Source organism: Colossoma macropomum, unplaced genomic scaffold, assembly GCF_904425465.1.
Source record: "Colossoma macropomum unplaced genomic scaffold, Colossoma_macropomum, whole genome shotgun sequence".
Taxonomy (NCBI): Eukaryota; Metazoa; Chordata; class Actinopteri; order Characiformes; family Serrasalmidae; genus Colossoma; species Colossoma macropomum.
This window is the reverse complement of record NW_023494806.1, coordinates 16,877,769-16,899,496: the sequence shown is the minus strand read 5'-3', so window position 1 is coordinate 16,899,496 and position 21,728 is coordinate 16,877,769. Positions and strand designations below refer to the sequence as shown.

Here is a 21,728-nt window from a genome sequence, read left to right as displayed (position 1 = left end):
TGGATAGGTTACTGTTTCTACCTGTTTATCAGCTGAACAGAACATCGAGGGGCTTACCAGTGTGAAAATACACTGAATTTAAGTGATTAGGAGCATAGAGGATTAGACTTTGTTCATTTCCATGTTGGAAAAATACTTGAATTATTGTACTTTTCTTGCTATATAAGTATTGATTTGAAAGATTTGAACTTTACTCAAGCATTACTGAAATTGCATGCTCATAGATTTCCTCATTCAAAAAACTCCTTGTATTTAGCCCTTCAAAGTACATGCAACAAATCTCAAATGCCAGGAGATACAGTTGTATGCAAAAATATTGGAGCCTCTGATCAAATTATATGTTTTGTTGATTTTTAAAATTAAAATAGGGTAACACATCCTCTACAGAGAACCCACTTCTGCACATTATGATTACTGTTTATTTGCCAAATTTTACATATATGAAAATAACACTAATAATAATAAATGAATGTAAAATGAGGGTTACACTGCAAAAAGTGGTTCATCAAATCTACTTAAAAATTACTTCATGTGGTAACAAGCAATTGAAATAGTTTTACTTTTTAAGTAGATCTGACAAGCTACTTTTTTACAGTGTAGACTCCAGCACCCCTCACGACCCAGGAGGATTAGCGGCTTAGATAATGAGTGAGTGAGTACACAAAATCATCATTTATAGGGTACTTTTTATTGGGACATGTCTGTCCCAAACTGTAACTTCTAAATTTCAGCTTCTTAAAATAATATTTATTTTATTCCAATTTTTTAAGATCTTTTAAACTTCTTTTAAAGTGAAGGTAAAAGGTTTAGATTTATCATTTTTTCAATAAAAAAACAAAAACAAAACAACACAAAAAAAAGTTTTCATGTCACTACTGAAACACAAAGCGTTTCAGTTAATAGGTGGAGCCTTGTTTTAGCTACAACCCTGCATTTTAGAGTGGGAAGCTGCTGCATCCCTGTCCCTCATTGCCACATGGTGGTTTGGGAAGCAAATGTGGCCCAAAGTCTGAAATTCAGTGTGTAACATACATAATTGTCAATACTGAAACACATTTTCTGCAATTATGTGAATGTTTTTGTGTTTTAACAAAAGTATTATTATTTCAGGTGTGTACATCTGTTCCAAGTTGTGTTTGCTAGTCAAACACTGGCATTTTTAAAGCTAAAAGTTTCACTACCTAAACAGTCACCATGTTTTTTTTTCCCAAAATCATATCACTGTAAAATGAAACTGTATTTGTGAAGTGATGGCAGATTTATATTGAGTGTAATCAGCTGATACCAGAGACATTAGAAAAGGATGAAGCAGTACACTAGTTGAAAACTTAATTGGATAGCTTATAGCGCTCAATGTGGAAATTGAAAGAGCCAGTCACCTTGTTGATTAGTCTGTGACCCTCCTTGTTATGGAGACAAGCACAGTAGCCAGAGCAACATGGAAAAATAAATAAATAAATAGAATTTTGCATTATCTGAGGTGAACATCACAAACAAGTTATATACTTTTTGCCAGATTTGACCAGCAATTTCAAATATGCTTTTGAAACTTTGATATTGCTTTCAGTTTTGGGATTTTAGGTCTCTCCCATTGAAAAAGATGGAGCCTGATCTTGTATGACTATAAAAGCAGCCCAGGGATGTTGCCAAGATGGCATCTGAGTATAGAGATGTTTCTTTTGAGGACTTGGAATAGAGTGAAAGTAACTTTAATGAAACAGCCTGCCATGAATCTTAATTGAGTTTCATATACGTGAGCATGTTTAATTGTAGATATTTTAGATATATGTTTCCTCCATACTTACATACAGATTTTGACGTAGCACCCATATGGAAAAAGTTATTTGTAGCTTGAACAATACACTGTGGAGAAAGCTTCTTCTGCATTTGATTTCAAACATGAAACCATCAATCATAGATATCAAATTAAAACAAGGTGCAGAGTGCACCAACATAAATCAAAAGATATTTACGATGATATTCGACCTCACTGTTGTGTTGATACCACCCAGTATTCACAATTTTTCCATGAACTTGCTGAAGTAGTCATGCATTTTTAATAGCAGCTTGCCAAACTGTTTGTTTTACAATCAGAGGTGGCTTGTTGCCAGGACTACTCAGCGCAGCAGCAAGCAAACACTGGTGCTGTTTGAATTCCAAACAGAAATGGAATATTTATATAGTATAGGGAAAAAGAACAGAGTCTCTCTCTCCAAATGGTGAGACATAGAAAGAGAGACAGACAGAGAGAGAAAGAGTTAGAATAGCTTATATTCCTACAGGGGGGATGCAAATGATATCTCTCAAACAGGTAAGTTGCAATAATACAAACCGAACTTTTCCAGATACTAAATCATGACACCCTTATAATGTGACAAACAGTCATTCAGGCTCACTAACTGGCCACTTCATTAGAAACACTTACCTTGTAGGTCCACTTTGCTGGCATACAGTTAGATACTGTATGCAGAGAATGTCATGCAGAATCTGTGTTAGCTTTTTTTGTTTTGTGCACAGGGGCACAATCATGGTGGAACATGAAAGGGTCTTCTCCAAACTGCTGCCATAAAGTTGGAAGCATAATTGTCTAAAATGTCTTTGTATGCTGTAGCGTTAACGTTACCCTTCATTGGAACCAAGGGGCCAAGTCCAAAGAACAGGCCCAGACCCATTATCCCTCCTTTAGCAAACTTCATTGTTGGCACTATGCATGCTGGTGTTCTCCTGGCATCCACCAAACCCAGATTTGTCCATTAGATTGCAAGATAGTAAGCTTGATTCATCACTCCATAGAACACAGGTAGCGTGCTTGACACCACTCCTGCCAACACTCTGCATTGTACATAGTTATCATAGGCTTGTATGCAGCTACTTAGCCATGTAACCGAGTATTTCTTTAAAGGTATCTTGGAAAGGATGGAAATTGAGAAGGTGACAATAAAACACATGTCACTTCTATTAGTACACCTCCTTATATTTACACTCTTTGTCTATTTTACCGACTCCAGATTGGTGCACTCTGAGGTCATAGTCCATCTGTTTCTTTGCATAATTTGTTTGCCCCCTTTTATCCTGTTCTTCAATGGTCAGGACCACCACAGAGCAGGTATTATTTGGGTGGGGGATCATTCTCCGTACTAATGTGTGCTGCAGTGGTATGTGATGCTGTCTGTATGAAATCCACAGCCATAAAAATATAGCAGAGTTGTCTTTGTATGTTAAAACATACTTTTTAGTATTAGATAAATGCATTTTTATGTTGAACTTCAATAAATTAATTTATCATTTTAAACATCTTTTTTAAAAAATGCAACAAATATCACCTGTCATCACAAAAATGAATTTGGCTTATGAAAAGTTTCACTTTCGCACATTATCCTACTCCAACTTACATCCACTGGCAAACAAGCAAACAAGCAAAACAAAAAAATGGGGTTCTGCATGCTGGTGCATCTCATCCATGACACTTGTGTGCTTGTTTCAGATCTGAAGCTTGATTTTCTCTTATCTGTCAAAGAAATAAGCTTTAAGTACTGTTTATCTGATGGTGACAGTTTGGTGGTCTACCAGGTCTTGTAAACTTGTAAGGCAGCTAAGGTGTCTGTGTGAATGTTAGTATCCGTTTGAAGGGTACATAATGTCAGTGAGAGCTTTGGGAACAGCTATTTTTGGGAGGACACAGCTGTAACTATTTTTTCCAAGATTGTAAGGATAGAAGAGGTAAAGTAACAGTAGGTGCAGAGATCAGTTACAATACTGATAGATTTGATATTATACTTAATGTTGAGAGGTTCTGTGTCATTTTCTGTAAAATGTATGTTCCTGTTTTTTCCCAGAGATTGAAAAATGAATAACCTGTACATAATGGCTGTTATGACTGTAAATCAAACAACTAAAAAGGTGTGTGTCTGTCAATCTGTCTACAGTGACTCTGGTCAAATGACATGTTTTGGTGATTTTCTAAATGAAAAATAAGTTAAATTTCAGAATTTAACATATTAATTGTCAACAAAAATGTGCAGAAATGGGTCAAAAGTTTCTTATAGAGGATGTAAAGAGGTTGTAGAGGATATGTTAACAAATTTGCACTTAGAAAATCAACAAAACGTTAAATGTGCCCAAATTTTTCTCTATTCGTCTATCATCACTCATACCAAAGCCACACACACACTACCACGACACTATAATTGTCCACCTCCCAAATAATATCTGGTCAACAGTGGTCCTGTCATCAAAAATTGACCAATGATGAACAGGGTACAGGGCAGTCAGCCACAGTCTTTAACTATACAACTAAATTTCTGACCATTTCTGGATCAGGAGGCGCTCATAAAGTGGCCTGTGAATGGAAATTCATAGTGACTTGTGTTGGTGTTTCTAATAAATTGGACAGTGAGCATCAACTAGACCATAAGGTGACAAGGGGTCAATGTAATGTCACTAAGGATAACTTTAGCTGTTGTAGCTTCACAAAATTGTCCATACTTATCACATCAGTTTATTTAGGACTTGTTTTAAATTTACCACGTTCTTCTAACAGGGACACAGCATAGGTGTTGGTTCTGTCAGAACACATTACAGTGTAAACTCTCCAGAGAAAGTGACGGCAAGATTCAGAGACGTGCCATGAAGCCCACAGGCTCAGCTGTCCTGCTGTCAGTTTTTTGGAAGGCCTTACATCATGGAAGGCGTTAAAATGATGGAGTGAAAAGACAGTAAGTGCAGGTTTAGAGTCTCACTCTAACATTAAGGTCATTTACCCAGAGTGGCACAGTCGAAACAGTTGATTAGCACCCACAGCAGGCCCTATTTCTCCACAATGTCTGGCAGACGTTGAATGATGTATCCCTGACAAGCCTCAGTTTGAACCCTGGAATTTGTCCATTTCACTCTCAGATTTGGTTCTGCATGCGCTGTGCCATTGTAGATGGTGTTACATGACGCCCTGCACTGTGTCAAGCAGCTAATACAATTGGAAAACATGTTACTCCGGGTGGCACATAGGAGTTATTTGAGATGCAGTCTTTGTATTTCTCAACACTGCACCAACTGTGATGATAAAGGAATGGCAGAGTGTTATTTTGAACTTTCTTTGTGTCTTCACCTTTGTTTATGACAGCAGAGGATCCTGGTGCTTTGAAGAACTTAGACATGCACCTCAGGCTGCTTGTTTATTGAGTTTTCATAGCAGCTTTGAGGGAGATTACAAGAACTTATGCTTGAATGTTTCTTTAAAAAAAGCTGCTGAACTACTGTAACCAATATCTATCATCAATATAACGCTATCAGTATATGTACACTATATGTCTCGAAGCTTGTAGACACTTGCTAACCCAATGTTTCTTCTGAAATCAAGGGTATTAATAGGAACCAAGGTTACCTAAAGAAAGCTTCTTTTGGGAATCAATGCTCCATAAAGAAAGGAACCTTTCAAAGGCTCCATACCAGTTTAAATCTATTTCATTAAACCATACATCCAAGCCAGGAACTATTTAGGAACGTTTATTTTTAAATGTGTATGTTTAAACATTTGTAGACACCTGTTCATCCGAAAATAAGGGTATTAATAAATGGTTTGTCTCTGCTTTGCTGCAGTAACAGCCATTACTCTTCTGATATGGGTTTATAGATCTTGGAATGTTGCTGTGAGGATTTGATTGCATTCAGCCACAAAAGCATTGGTGAGGTCAGGTACTGATGTTGAATGATTAGTTCTGGATCACAAATGCCACTCCAAGTCATTCCAAAGGTGTGCCCCATCACTGCAGAGAACACAGTTCCACAGCTCCACAGCCTTACACCTCTCAAACATGGTGACCATAGGTTTGTGTATGGCTGCTCCAGTTCATCCCATTCTATTGGCAATGATTTTCTATGAAGATCATACAAGCTTTGTGTGCACAGTTGAACACCTGAGTCTGCAGTGGGTGCATCTGAAAGTGGCTGGATTGACCAATTAGAAGTAGTGTCTTCATAAATTTGGACAAGAAGTAGATTTCTACAATATCTATAGGTAATTAGAAATACATGCACTTTCTAGATCAGTACAGACCTGTGAAGATGAACTCACACCTACTGCACATGTAAGAACATTGCTTAAAAATGTTTAGTGACACTGTATATAAATTTTATTTTAATTGCAGATAGATATAAAAAGCAAATATAACCTTCTTATCTTCACTGAATCTTTGTAGAAGCTGATGTATTTTGGAACTTTTGTAGAAACTGATATGTTGTAGAAACTTTTGTGTTGGGAGGAGACTTTGATTAAATACTACCAGAAATGTTCCAAGGCTCATGCAGGAGTTAGTTCATGCCTCCCAAAAGGAAAAACAAAGACCAATTATTTTTTGTTTTCTGTTTCTATTAAAATTCATTGTAACATGCTCAAAGGCATGGCATGGGACGAACTTTGCATTCAGCAACAGTGATAGTGTTATTTCTTCCAGTAAAGTTTTTATTTTTGTGGGCGATGCTGTAAAACACTGGTTTTCAAACAGTGGGTCATGAAACCTTGCGTGGGACAAAGGCTCAGTGCATATATTTTGTTGTTCCATGAAAACAGAGCTAACTGACATACATTCTACATCTAAACCAGGAAACACATCGTTTTTTCACTGTTGCAACTTCAAGAGTGCTTCAGTGTCTGAAGCAGTGTCCTGTGGGCAGCGTCCTGTGACAACTGATGAAGGACTAGAGGATGACCAACTCAAACTGCGCAGCAGCAGATGAGCTACCGTCTGTGACATCACTTCTACAAGGTGGACTGACAAGGTGGGAGTGTCTAATAGAGTGGACGGTGAGTGGACACAGTGTTTAAAAACTCCAGCAGCACTGCTGTGTCTGATCCACTCGTACCAGCACAACACACACTAACACACCACCACCACGTCAGTGTTACTGCAGTGCTGAGAATGATTCACCATCATATATGTTTCATTGACCTATATATGTTTCATTCTTTTATCATAGTGTGTGTTTTTTGATTGAAAGAACAGTAATACTGAGTAAAAGTTGCCTGACAGCTCAAGGACTCAAGGGCTTTTTTGATGAGTTTATGTGTAATTTAACTTGATTGGTCTCATGTCAAATACTTCCACTACATGTGGGTTCTGGAATGAAAAACTTTGGGAGGCCATAAAAGAACGAGTTTGGTTCCCTGAAGAACTTGTCAAAGAACTTATCTTTAAAGCATTGCATTTGTAAATGAAAAATCAGTTGGAGGAAACTTTTTAACGTTTAAAGAACCCCCTCATGATGTATGGCAACTGAAAGTTTGCATTCAAACCAGGAACCATTTAGGAGCCTTAATTTTTAAGCATACACAGGTTTGATTTATGAGCAGTTAAAGCTTAAGTTGCTAATTAAATCACATAAAACTACATTCTGAGTTATTTCTGAGATGCAGAGTGAGAAAATCATAAACCTGCAAAAGTGGTACATCATCTGGAAGCTGGAAGAAGAGATAGCTAGCAATTATATGCAATCTCACATCAAAATCAATAGAGGTTAAAGGCCTCATTCTAGCATATCTGATTACGGAAAAATAGTTGTCAACAGGATAGACTTATTCTTGGTTACATGTGTGAATGCAGGCAGCAATAACGCTGCATTAAGAATGAGGTAGCATTCGGGCTAAACCTACATCAAGCAGCTGTGACTGCTGACAGACTGTAATTTTACCTCTTGTGAAAACTACACTTGCTTTTGCAGCGAAAGACTTCATGACCTCGGAGCTTCTTTGAATTTCACATTAGCAATTTTAGCTGGAAAACAGGAGAGCTCCAAAAGCTCTTAATCGATTCAAAAAACTTCAGGTGCCTGCAAGCTGAGAGCACCAACCGAGGTAATTATAACCTGCAGTTACTTTAGTACTATGTAATTGCGTGGCACGCTGTGAATTATGTGGGAAGGTAGGAATGTATTTGTGCAAGCTCTGCTCTTTTTCTGCAGCGTGCCTACTCACACACACACCCCTATCGATTTAGTTTCGATTCAAATGCCACTGGAAACATTTGACTCAGTCCTTAAATAGAGCTGCTTGGAATAAAAAGGCTGGCTTGGCAGAGAGAGCTGCCTGTTTGATGTGACACCTTGTGTTTTGCTGATCAGCCTTTGAATGATGGGACAGGCCAGCCAAACAGATTGTTTTCTAATGAGATTTAATTGGTGCATCTTTGCACACTTGAATTATGAAGTAATTACCCTCCCTTCTTGACTCCTCAGTAATTGACTCATTATTGGACATCACATTGTTACATGTGAGCACTCCTATTCACATTTCGCTCCCTTGGAAAATCGAGCTAATGGGAGGAACTGTCAAATACGCTCATAAAATAAAGGTCGCAGAATGGTTCTTGGACTGCACATAAGGTGCTGGGAAAACTTTAACTTGTGCAGAACCTTGAACTTTTAAAACGCTCCTTATACTTTCACATCTCATTTACAAAAATGGTTCTTCAAACCTTTCTTGCATCAATGCAACAGAAAAAATCACTTCAAGTTCCCTAAGGAAACTTTCAATTGACAGTTTGTTAAATAACTATTTTGTAAATCAGGTGTGCAAATGTGAAGAACCTTAATAAAGCTCTACACAAAGGCAAGTTTTCCCTAGAACCTAAGAAAGGTTCCTAAATGGTCTTTGGTTTGCACAAAATGTTTAATTGGTGTTAAACCTTACACTTTAAAAGGGTTCTTGACATTTTCACATCATTTACACAAGGGGTTCTTTAAGCACTTCTAAAAAATAAAGGTTCTAAAAGTAGTTCTTTGCATCAATGGAACAGAAAACCACTTTTGTGTTCCCTATAGAACCTTTCAAAGGATAATTCTCTAAAGAATCAAGTTTGCAAATGAAGTGTGCAAGTGTGAAATAGCTTTGTGCAACTATATATAATACAAGGTTTTTCCTAGAACCCAAAAATGGGTCCTACATCATTCCTGGCTTGCACATAAGGTTCTAGAAAAATGTTCAACTAGTGTAACATCTTACACTTTAAAAGGTTGTTCACAGTCCTTTACAAAAGTGGTTCTTCAAACATGTCTTGCATCAATGCAACAGAAAAAAACGCTTTGGGTTCCCTTAAAGAGCCTTTCAATTCATAGTTTGTTAAATAACTATTTTGTAAATCAGGTGTGAAGAACATTTATAAAGCTCTACACAAAGGCAAGTTTTTCCTAGAACCTAAGAAAGGTTCCTAAATGGTCTATTGCTTGCACAGAATGTTTAGTTGATGTAAAATCTTAAATCTTAAAACCTTTAAAATGGTTCTTCACATTTTTGCATCACTTACACAAGAGGTTCTTTAAGCACCTCTAAAAAATAAAAGTTCCAATAGTAGTTCTTTGCATCAATGCAACAGATAAAAAACACTTTTGGTTCCCTATAGAACCTTTCAAAGGATAATTCTTTAAAAAATCAAGTTTACAAATGAGGTGTGCAAGTGTGAAGAAGCTTTGTAAAGCTCTATGTAATGCAAGGTTTTTCCTAGAACCCAAAAATTGGTTCCTACTTCATTACTGGCTTGCACATAAGGTTCTAGAAACATGTTTAACTGGTGTAAAACCTTACACTTTAAAAAGGTTCTTCACGTTGTCACAGCACTTACAGTGGTTCTTTAAACACTTCTAAAAGAAAAGGGTTCCAAAAGAAGTTCTTTACAGCAGTACAGCAAAAGAACCACTTTTGGTAACCTATAGAACCTAGAAAATTCTTTAAAGAATCAAGTTTGTAAATGAAGTGTTCAAGAGTGAAGAAGCTTTATAAAGCTTGACGTAATGCAAGGTTTTTCCTAGAACCTAAAACAATGGCTCCTATATTGTTCTTGGCTTGAACTTTAGGTTCTAGAAAAATGTTCAACTGGTATAAAATCTTACATTTTAAAAAAGTTCTTCACATTGTCACGGCATTTACACAAGTGGTTCTTTAAACACTTCTAAAAAATAAGGGTTCCAAAAGCAGTACTTTGCAGCAATAGCAATAGCAAAGCACTTTTGGTTCCATAAAGAACCTTTTAATGGATGGTTCTTTAAAAAAAAACAATTTTGTAAAGGAGGCATGCAAGTGTGAAGAACCTTTATAAAGCTCTACATAATGGAAGGTTTTTCCTAGAACCTAAAGAAGGTTCCTAATTGGTTCTTGGCTTACACAGAAGGGTCTAGGAAAATGTTTAACTGGTGAAGAATCTTTACACTTTGTGGAGGTTCTTTAAACTTTAAAAAGTTTCTTCACACTCTCGTATCTCGTTTACAAAAATGGCTCATCAAACATTAAAAAAAAATAAAGGTTCCAAAAAAGTTATTTTGAGCAATTCAAGCAGAGAACCACTTTTAGTTCCTTTAGAAACCTTTCAATGGATGGCTCTTTACTGAATAATGTTTGTAAATGAGGTGTGCAGGTCAGAAGAACCCCTAAAAAGTTCAACATAATGCAATGTTTTTCCTAGAACCTAAAAATGGTTCTTGCATTGCTCTTGGCTTCCACACAAAATTCTAGAACAACCATTTGCAAAAATGGTTTTGGACATTCTTTAAAAACGTTGCAGAGATGACATAGAAAAACTTTCCTTAAAAAGCAGTTTGTTCCACATAATGTAACATAATCTTCCTTTTAAAATACAGGTTGTTCCTAGAACCAAACATCCAAGCCAAGAACCATTTATGAAGTGGTTCTAGTCCTGAATTTTCTAGCATGAAACATGTCTAACTGATATAGGATCTTTACATTAGATGAAGGTTTTTTACATTTTTGGGGGAACTAAAAGAGGTTCTATGGCACTAATCTAAAGAACCATTTGTGGCAGATTTATTTAAGTAGAACATCAAAGAAATGAACAGAAGCGAGGAAGAGCAGGACAGACTTAACTGTGAGGAGCAAGTGGGGCTGGGCCTGATGAAAGCACACTTGGTGCTACTCATATTTAAGCATTGGGTAAAAACCAACAACAATACATTGTATTTCACAGACTTCATTTTATTCGTCAAACCAAAGAGCGGTCTACTGGTGGCGATGGCTTTTCTTTTCTGTACACTCTTCAGGCTTTGTATAGTCGGCATATTAATGGTACATTTTTGCCAGATAGCACTTGCTTGAGATTGAATGGAAATAATGAGGGATGACTTTTATTTTGGAAAAGCTGTCAAAAAAACAAAATAAAACAAAAAAACAAGGAAAAAGCGGAACTAAAAATGTCGTGTGCCCCATAGGGTTCCCCTGATTTTTAGCTCTATATATGTTTTTTTATTTTTTTCCAAAAGTCACTATTCACAGCACATAAAATGGAAATACCGGACTATCGGACTCACCAATATACATATCATTTAAAAAATGTGCCTGTGGACATTTTCAGGGTTTTCGTTTTCTTCATAGATCGTTATTCCCCAAAAAGTCTGTACAAAACTGTTACAATGTGCACACAAGTCATCTGAACAGTTAGAAGAGAACCTTACAGACACAGGGAAACGTTAGACAAGGAATACCATTTCACCTCCATATATATGTTGAGAACTCGGAAGAAATCAAACACAAACATATGATGCCTTGCAACACTTATCTGTTAGAAAACGTGTGTTAACTGTACATGATGTTTATGCTCCATGTCACCATACTGTGGATCAACATTGCTAATGTTAATTTTATTATTTTTTATTTTTTTTAGTTTTTTGTACACATCACATTCAGATGATGATTCCCAAAGATATTATTACAATACAACAGCTCACTGGCCCATTTGTTCTTTAAATGAGATACCCACTGGTCTTCATGGGATGACAGACAATGGTTTAACCCTTTCCAGTTGCCTCATTAATTTATTAATTTTCATGAGACTAACAAAAAGCAATGGACATCTCCAGTGATTTAACAATCCAATGGATTTCACTGTACATTTCAAAGAATAAGTAAGAGCTGTATAAATTTTGTTTGTAATCCTTCTTTGTACATTGGATTGATGGTTTGCATGGTTAAAATGCTATGATGACAAGCCGTCTTAAGTGTTTGCACCGAAAAAAGAAGGAGTGTGGTCTATAAAATGTATTTTGGATGCAATTGTCTTATAACCTACAAATACATTATGAATATATTTTTTTTTCTTTAGTGGAGGGATCATTGCAGAAATGAGAATCATTAGCAATACAAAAGAGGGTTACTTGTGACTTCTAACCTGAGGTCTTTACATTTATGAAAACAAAACAATACAGTAGTTCAGCTGAGCTATGTAGCAGTAAGCAAACCTTCAGTCAACAAAGAACACAGAAAAACAGAAAAATAGAAAATGCAAAAGACATTGACATTCAATTAGAAGTCTATAGCAAATTTGCACATTAACAGCAATAACTTAAAAAATAATAATAAAAAAAACAGAGATAAATGTTAGCCCTGGATTCTAAATGTGTAATTCCCATGGACATTATTTCCCAGATTAAAACATTCTATAGCCTTTTAGGTACAAACCTAGATTGCATGACAAATCTACGAATGTAGCTTTGCCTTTGAAGTGCACTTTTACTATTGAAACATCCAATCAGTACCATACCTGCAAAAAATTTGGCAACAGCTGAGTTAGATGCACTCCTTATGCCACACTTCCAATACTGATATCATTGTTCTTAGTATTATTTTACCTCTACCAAGTAACTTGCCTATGCGCTACTTGTATATCGTCGCTATGAGGACAAAACTGTGTATCTCCAATGTGTCTTTTTTTAAAAAAAATTTTTATACATAATTGGAAAAGCCAGCTGTTCTTACACTGCATGAATTTCTTGATGATTGGACCAATAGAAATGTTGCAAAATGACTTACATTGATTTCCATTTAAAGCTAATACTGTTTTTGCTTCTCTTGTGATGTTACCATTTTGGAGACACAAAGATTTGCTCTGACAGTGAAGCTATATCGATTTTTTTAGAAATTAACTTAACAATAGTTTCGAACTGTTCAATTCAAGTGATAAGAAATGTTTAATTAGGAGCAAAAAATACAATGTTTAGGGAATTAACTGTCTTATACATCTAATATAATTTATGCGCCATGCAGTAATTTTAGTGTTTTACATATAATACAAGAGCATCATATTTTCCTCTACACAACATCAGTGTCATATGATTTTACTCTCAATAACATGTTTAAAATAAAAGGACAAACTGAAATTTACACTAGTGGTGCTTAACTTTTGATTCGGTTATGAGCTACAGTTGTTTGATTATGGTCCATGAAGCATAGCATTTTCATATCATTTTTCTTGGTTTAAAAGTGACACCATACAGTGGTTGACATCCCACTGCTTAAACACAGTGAAATAACCCCCAACCCCCATCCCCCATCCCATAAACCCACCAAAAAAGTGACACAAATCCATTCTAAACTTAGGGCAAAAATTTGGATGTGAACTAAATGACGAAATGAAGAGGACATACATGAGATATATATATATATATATATGTATATATATTCAGGAATTTACCCTACAAAGCATCAAACTCCAACCTGGAAAAAAAGAAAGGAAACCAAAAATTCAAAATTTTTGAAAAATTCCATCGGAAACTGATATTCTTTTTACAGATTGAGCAAAGTTTATATTGAATCTGGATTCGGTACTGAGGTGTACCAGGAAAAAGCTGCGTGGTGGGGGGGCATCTACTCTTCCTCCGTGCATCCGAGTATTTCTGCACGCAAAGTGATCCTTCCGTACCACGACCATGGAAGGATCCGGATGAACCGAGCATAGATGGGAGGATCTATCACATTTTTCCTGTGTGTGTCATTATCAAAGTTTCCTTGAAAGACCTGCAAAAGAAACAAACAGAATACAACTTTTATTGAAATGTTAGCAGGGATTTAGGGGTTTCATTTCTTCTAAGAGCAAGAACACTTAACTTTCAATATTAAGCAAGTGCTTTAATATAACCGTCATCATTGCTAAAGAAGACTTGAGGAAGAACCATGAGGGGTATATCATGCATTTGATTTGAATAAATTATAAGGAGGTGTGGCAAATTGTCATTGGAACTCAATTCTGCAGAAAGGTAGACATCCAGGATCAGGGTTGGTGACCTCTGCTTCTTCAAAATCTCACTTACAAACAAAAACTACCCATTGACAGGCTCTGTAGAGAACAAAACATGGTTTGAAATATGGATGTTATCACGCTTCCCGGCTCTCAAACTCTAATTCTCTTATGAACTCCAACTCCCAAGATGCATTAGTCATTCATGTGACAAAGCCAGCCAATCATCCACCAGTCATCAGATCTCAGTCACTATAATTCTAATTCCTTTCCCCTGTTACCTCTTGTAAATCGCTGTTGTTGGAAGAAAACCTTGTATCCCCAAAATGGTAACTTTACAGGAGAAGGAAAAAACCTACTTTACTTTTAAGGTAAGTCAATAGAACTAGACTTTTTTTCATTTTGTGCCTTTTCTTTTGGTCCATTCATCATGAAATTTGTCTGTTTGTTTCATTCATTCGTTTATTCATTCGTTTGTTCGTTCATTCGTTCTCCTGTTATGACCCTGTTTTGTCTCATTGTTGTTTTGTTGTTGATTTACTCCCTTGGCTAAGGTTACTGGTTTGTTTTGCTGTTGATTTACTCCCTTGGCTAAGGTTACTTTCTTCTTGGTTTAGACCCTCACTTGTTTCCTTGCATCTCTTTTTGTCTGATCCTATGTACCATGTTTTGCTCTTTTGGTTTTTGACCTGGTCTGGTATAACTCTGCTCTTTTGGATCATCCTCGTTTTAACATACCTTATGGTTTATATTACATCCGTGAGTTTCTGGTTCATTCACCCAGCATTATAGGTATGCCTTTTGGCACCTTCATTTTTGTGTAGTCTTAAAGATGAATGTTCCAGAAGGGATCTTTACATGATGCCATAGAAGAAACACTTTGGGTTCCCTAAAGAACATCCATTGGAATTTTTATTTAGAGCATCTTGTCCTCAGGGACCCCCTAGATGGTCCACATTTTTTGCTCAATCCCTGTGGTATAGAACCTTTACGTGATGTGAAGGTTTGTTAAACTATTAAAAGGTTCTTACTTCTCACAAATCCCTTTTTAAACATGGAGCCAAAAGTAGTTCCTCTATGGCATTATTCAAAGAACCCTCTGTAGCACCTATTTTTCAATAGTGTACTAAGACCAAAGAAGGTATTTTGAGTGGACACACGTTCACTTAGGCTGAGAATATTCTTTTTACCAATGCTTGTCAAAATGGACCATCTGACACACCTCAAACAGTCTCCTATTGACCCCACTGTTTAAATGTAGTAGCTTAAAACTTTTTTTTCTCAGTATACCAACAGCATACAATCAAAATCTGAATTTTAAGATGAACCCTTCTAATATTGCTGAAGCTTTGCAGCACTTGAGAAGAGTAAACAATTCCTAACACTTTCTCAGTAACCTTCTCACACACTGTAGGTTTGAAACAGGGGGAAACGAGCAGGGGTAAAAGTTCAGAGCTGGAAAACAAGCGGAAAAGTAAAGCAAACAACAAACGCGCACAAGCTCATGGAGAACAAAGTTCTCCAGTGGGCTTCAAAGGCACATTCATTTTCCTTTTGCAGCATGCAGACAGCCTGATGTATGTCAAAAGAGAGAGAACAAAAGATGAGTGCGCTGAGTCCTCGCTGAGTCAGGCCCAGCTGTCTTCTTCCTTAAGACCCTGTGTCACAAACTTGATATGCAAAACTTGCACGTTCATTTCTCTCTCCCTTTCTTACCTACATGGTTTCTGTATGTCCTTTACTACCATAGGCATGAATCTAATGTCTGTAGCCCTGATAGTGAACACAGTCCCAATACAAGTCTTTCTGTTGGGTTTTTGTTTTCAGAGAAGGGACCTACAGCAAGCATCGTCAATTAAGTTTTGGCACTGAACATGGCCAAGAACTGCCTACTTTGAGAGGAAAATGTAAAGCATTCCACCACAGGCTGGCGATTGTCAAAGCAGTACAACAGCAAAAGCAGACCCGCAAAAAACAAAGTGGTATGTCCATCAACAAACATGTAAAGATGTCTCATTTACTGTCTACCAACTGCTTCAAACAAAACCCTTGAATAAAACTATCAGATCTTTCTCGAAAAAAAGGCTTGTAATGTTGTTCTCAAATAAATTAATGGTCTTGGTCTTGTCCTGGTCTTGGGGTAAGGAGGACTTGGAAATTGTTTGTGGCCAGCCTGAACCAAACTTATTTCTATCATTGTTGAATATCAACAACACCTTCAAACAGAAGAAAACAGTCCTTTCTATACGTTTAACCCTCGAGTTTCTAAGGGCATTTTCTTGATTTAAAATTCTTCTTAAAGTCACCACGACACTTGCATGTAACACGATACCATGTGTTTCATATCAAAATGTGCCATTATCTTCAGCGACTGTCCATTGGTCGATTTCACACAAAATGTGGACGGACACATGAATCCACTCGAAGCAGCTCTCCCTCCGCAACTATGAGTAAACAGACATATCTCCATCATCATAAACATCTTCCAGTTGCTCTTTCTACCATTTAGTCTGCAGTTCCACTCATGTTGCCCCCAGGTGGCTAGTGAGATGGGCAGATGATATGAATCTTAAACCCTCTTCACGGCTTCATAGTTATGTACAATCTCATGATAAATGGAATTGAAATGGCAAACTCTACAGATTCAGCAAATGTTTGAACCTTATTTCTGTGTTGTATTGTTCCAAAGATAGAGAAACATATGTAGAAACATTGAATTTGATGTGCGGGTGAGTTTGTGGACCCCAGAGGGTTCAATAAAACCTGTTTGTTGCCGGTTGAGAATCCATTTGACTTGACTAATACAAAGTCTTGACTTGGACTCTACTGGTCTTGACCACAATACTAGCTTATTGTTGTCAGAAAGGTTCATTGTTGTCATGATGTACAGAGCAGTTAAGTAAGTAGCTAGCATGTAAGTTTGTTTACTGTTTGTCTGACCAAATTCAAAGCATGAAAGTGTGTACTTCTGTAGGTGGAATGTCAGAGGCTAAGAGTAGAAGGTCTCCCTTTCGAAGAGTGTGAGCAGAGCTAAATAAAGTTGCATAAGGTTAATGTTGTCGATTGAATGTAAGTTATAAATGTGACATCGAAGCAGCACTCCCTCCACAACTATGAGTAAACTAAACAGACAAATCTCAGCCTCATGTTGCGCAGTTACACTCACATTGCCCCCAGGTGGCTAATGAGATGAGTATCTACAGCATATTGGGCTAATACAGCCTTGGGTGTGGAGAGTTAAAATTCAAATGTAAACTCAGTGCTTATAGTCTTTCTGTAGCATACCTTGTGCTCAAAATAGCAGCCCTGTACTGTAACTATTGTAATGTTTTCTGTGCTCTAAAGCTACTTGAACTTCGAAGAGCTTGAAAATGAGTTGAACCAGGTGGAACTGACGATCTGGGATTTGGCAAATGTGCTTTTTTTTTTTTTTTTGGCTGAACCTGCGTTCTTGCACTGCAAATGCATTGGTTTGGACAGGCCAGTCTGCAGTTAAAAAATGCAAATAGAATGGAAAAGCTTTTGCATTTGGGAATAACCTCCTCTAATATAAGCACAATGGAAGAAAATCATCTGCCCTTGTAATTTTAAAACTAACCTGTACTCAGAATCTAACCTGGCTGACAAAATAATGAGTTTGAATGCCTGGTTTCACCCAGTGTCAAAACATTTGACATTTTCAGCCAGACTGGGCCCACAAGCTTGCTTCTCAGCATTGTAAGTCATAGCAAAGTACATAAATAAATGATTCAAGAGATGCCAGCTTGATAAAAACAGTAAATTAAAATTGTACCAAATGTTATGTGGTTAATTAAACTGTATGTAGTTAATTGAGAGCACAATTGACTGGAATACGGAAGAAATGGGGCCCATGTGTGGCATCATATGAGGTTATTTCAATTAAACCACTCAGATCATGACAGTTTAAACAGGAGATAATGGAATTCTCATTTGAACGTTGAAACCACTGGACCAGGCATGGAGAGTCACTTAGCGTAGTGGCATTAGCAAAGGCAGATAACAGCAGAAAGTGACCTCTAAACGTCTAGCTGACTTAAGCAGAAAGAATTTATCTGTCTCTCCTCTACCTTACTATCCAGTGTACACAGTGTTGCATGCAATGCTGAGCATTACTGAGATACCAGGGAACTTTGGAGTATGTGTGATTGGAGCCACCGCACTTGCAAGTCTCTCTAATTAAATGATAGTGATAAGTCATTTTAATTACACTTGTGCTCTCCACCAAGACATGATTATGCGAAGAAAGACCCAGACTAGTATTTGCAAAGGAAATGTTGTTCAGTGTCTGGAGGGGAGCAGAAAGCGCATTGCACCTTCTGCTGGCCAGAGCTAGTATTGATTAATCATGTTAAAATGAACACAGTTGGTGCATTTATTTTCCTAAAACATTGCCTGCTTGGGTTATATTACTAAAAGTACTACCTAAGCTATGAAGTTTTGGCATTATGGTGGTATTGTTACTTACTACGTAACTTGTATATCAAAATCCTAGTATCTAATAGTCTTTAAATGCAACATTAATTGTCTTGTGATGTTCTACAGCCCACTGGCTGCCCACTGTTCTGGGCATTTGTGCTCACTGCCCTCTAGTGTGCTTTCACTAGTGTGTATGTGGGTGTTTCATTGCACAGATGGGTTAAATGCGGAGGTGAATTTCCCTGTTGTGGGATTAATAAAGGGCAACTTAACTTTACCTTAAAGTGAAGAAATCTAACCTAATGACACAGAGTTAGTGAATTGCCTGTAGATGAGTAAGACCAATCAGAAGCAAACTTCCATGCGTTCTGACATCACAACCACAAATTACTGGCAGTTTGGTACACTACGTTTAAGGTTCAAGCCTGAAAAAATGGATATTCTGGACTTCTTGGCCAAAAAAACAGGCCAGGGCCTTAATTTATAGAAAATAACTTGCAATTTGATATTTTCCCCAAATTGTTCATCTCTTTCAGTAATGAATTTGATGATTAGCCTCATTCTGCAGGCCCCCTATGGGTCATTCTGCTGGCAGGATGAAAAAAAAATCAACTTAGATACTTTTATTAGTTTAATTTTTTCCCCCAAAACTCATTATCAGATTAACTAGGACACAGTTGGCTCTCTCTTTGAGAAATGTAATGACTCTTGGTTGAGATGCTAGTGAGCAATGAGGGGTAAAAGGGGAGGGGAAAGATAAAATGGACAGCCGCAGCTTTCTTTATATAAAAAAGCTGTGTGCATCAGCTCAATAAAAACAGCATTTAAACACAATAAAAAACATTTTGTAAAATGATTGCTCTACCATGAAGAAAAAAATCAAGTTCTAGTTTTATAAATCAAACACATTTCCATCAAAACATATTCCATCAACATTGTTAACGAAAAGTTGCATAGTGCAACAACTGACCTCCAAAACAGGAAGAAATTATATTTCATGGCTACTCCTGACAACAGCTTAAAATATTTTAAAATGGAAAAGGCCTTTTAACAACTAGCAACTAGTTACTTTATTACTTTGCTAGCTAGCATGTGCTCTATTGTATTTACTACTTAAAAAAAATTCTGGCTAATAACTATCAATAATGACAACAATTATATTAAAAAATAGTAGTTATAAAAGTAATAAAAGCAGCAGTGAGCAGCATTTTTCACTCCATTTAATTAGCCGCACGATATTTTAGGGTTTTGGAGTCATCTCTGGTGGTAGTGTGCAATAGCATGCACCATGTGGAAGAACATTTTGGAACACTGGTTGTGCTTCAGTCCTCTTCCCTGAGCAAACTGAGTTTTTTTCCTCCTGATTCAGTAATGCTACACAGTGAAACTTGCAAAATGTGTCGGTCTTCTTGTTCTTATATAACATTTAAATATTCATTGATATTGAATATATACTCAATATAAATTGTATGTAACTGCAGCCCTATTTTGTTGGTGTCAGGAAAGGTCAGAATTTCACATGGAATTTTTCCAACCATGTGATAAGTCTTTACATATCAATGTCACATGCAAGGGCTCAAAAAGAAGATTTAGGTCTCAAATGCAAAATCAGCATTATACCAGTACATTATATTGATGAAGATATGATGACAATAGTAGATATTTTGCTTACATGTGCTGAGTTCTCTTCGAATTCTCTTTCATGCACTCACAATCATCCATTTCATCTGCTCGGGGAAGAGGTCCCAAGCACAACTAATGTCACAAAATGTTTTGCTGAACATTGTGTGGAATTACACATTTCCACCAGAGATGTCTCCAAATCCCCAAAACGTACATAGTGCAGCTTTAAACAACTGCTCGCCCCCCAGAAGCACATTCAAATTGCATCTATGATATCACTGAAGTTATGAGAAAACTTAATATTTTTTCAGCTTTTACTTTCTTACATCAACTTATTACAAATGCTAGCTGCTATAAACACATCATGCTGGATGTGCCGACAAAAAAAGCTCAAGCTTTCTAAATAAAATTAACAGATGTTAACTCTTACACTTCTCAAATAATCAGAAAATATTGCAGTGCAGATTAAGTTTGAGTCAAGACCATATTTGTGTTTATAGGTGGAAAAAAGACTTATTTTATTATGATTAAAAATTTGATAGTTCTTTTTGTGTGCACATGCTTGTTACATGGAAAGAAAAATATTTACATTTTGTGATATAATTTCTTGACTTTGAAACAAAAGCAAAAAAAATCAGAAGTGCAGAATTGAACCTGTCATTGCATAAATTAAACAAATAAAAACTCTCCACTTGTAAGAGTTGAGGGTTAAAATCTTTTTTTTGTTTTTTTTTTTTGTTTTTTTTCCCTTCTCCTGTAAAGCTTCTGTTTTGGAGATACAAAGCTTTGTTACGACAGTGACAATCTCAATGGATGTTAGGGCAGATGTAAGATTAGGTTGTAGTTTGGGGCAGCAGTAAGCAGCAGAGGCAAGGAGTTATCCGCTGCTAAATCAGCACTGCTGTTTTGCAGATATAGTTCCAGCTCTCTGAGAGATATCAAGTAAGTGTTTGCGTAAAGCCGCAATGCTCCATCTGATGCTTATGATTATGGAGCGTCTGGGCGCTGTGAGAGAGAAGATTACCTTAAGTGAGCTGAGGCGGTGTGTGGAAACGTGGAGGATTAGAGTCAAAAAAGCATGAGGTAGTTATGACGCTTTTTCTGTTCAAGGGCGAGGCCTTGTTATGGAAACAAGATTGCATGAGAACACTTCATAGCCTCTTCAGGGCGTAAAGACTGCTCGATTCATACACATGGCCTTTGAAGTAGGCCCAGCATATGGAGCTAATTCAGACGGCAAATCCCCTGAGCCATGAGCAGGAACAAGGAGGATCTGGGCAGGTCCCTTAGGAAGACTGTGAGTAGCTCTCCTAATCTGCTCCAACAACAAGCCTGGCTTAGAAAAGGCCAACGACAGAAAAAAAAATAAAATATAAAAATAAGGTTTGACTAAAATTCTGCTAGAACACAGAGACTGGACAGAAAGTAGAAGAGGAAGATTTTGCTTTAATTTTTGGTATTTGTTTAAGTTTGGAATCACTTATTAACCTATTAACATTTTTGTTATTTTATTATTTAGACAATAATAGAAAATAAATGAGAATTTAAAAAAAAATGTGGATTTCAATATTTCAAAATAAGACATTTTTGATTTGCTATATTCAGTATTTCAAGAATTCTGTGATTCTGTGAAGTTATTAAGTGATCAATAATGTACTGTGA

The 21,728-nt window shown here is 36.8% G+C and overlaps 1 protein-coding gene across 5 annotated transcripts in view; it reads right to left on the bottom strand.

The window, feature by feature from the left end:
- Positions 1 to 13,446: 13,446 nt before the first annotated feature.
- Positions 13,447 to 21,728, bottom strand: part of edil3a (EGF-like repeats and discoidin I-like domains 3a) — a 253,694-nt gene continuing 245,412 nt past the window's right edge. For all 5 annotated transcript variants that reach the window (XM_036598750.1, XM_036598752.1, XM_036598751.1 and 2 more), the window contains one exon: positions 13,447 to 13,786. In XM_036598750.1, the coding sequence (XP_036454643.1) occupies positions 13,637 to 13,786 (150 nt within the window). In that variant the 3' untranslated portion in view covers positions 13,447 to 13,636. The remainder of the gene's footprint in view (positions 13,787 to 21,728) is intronic.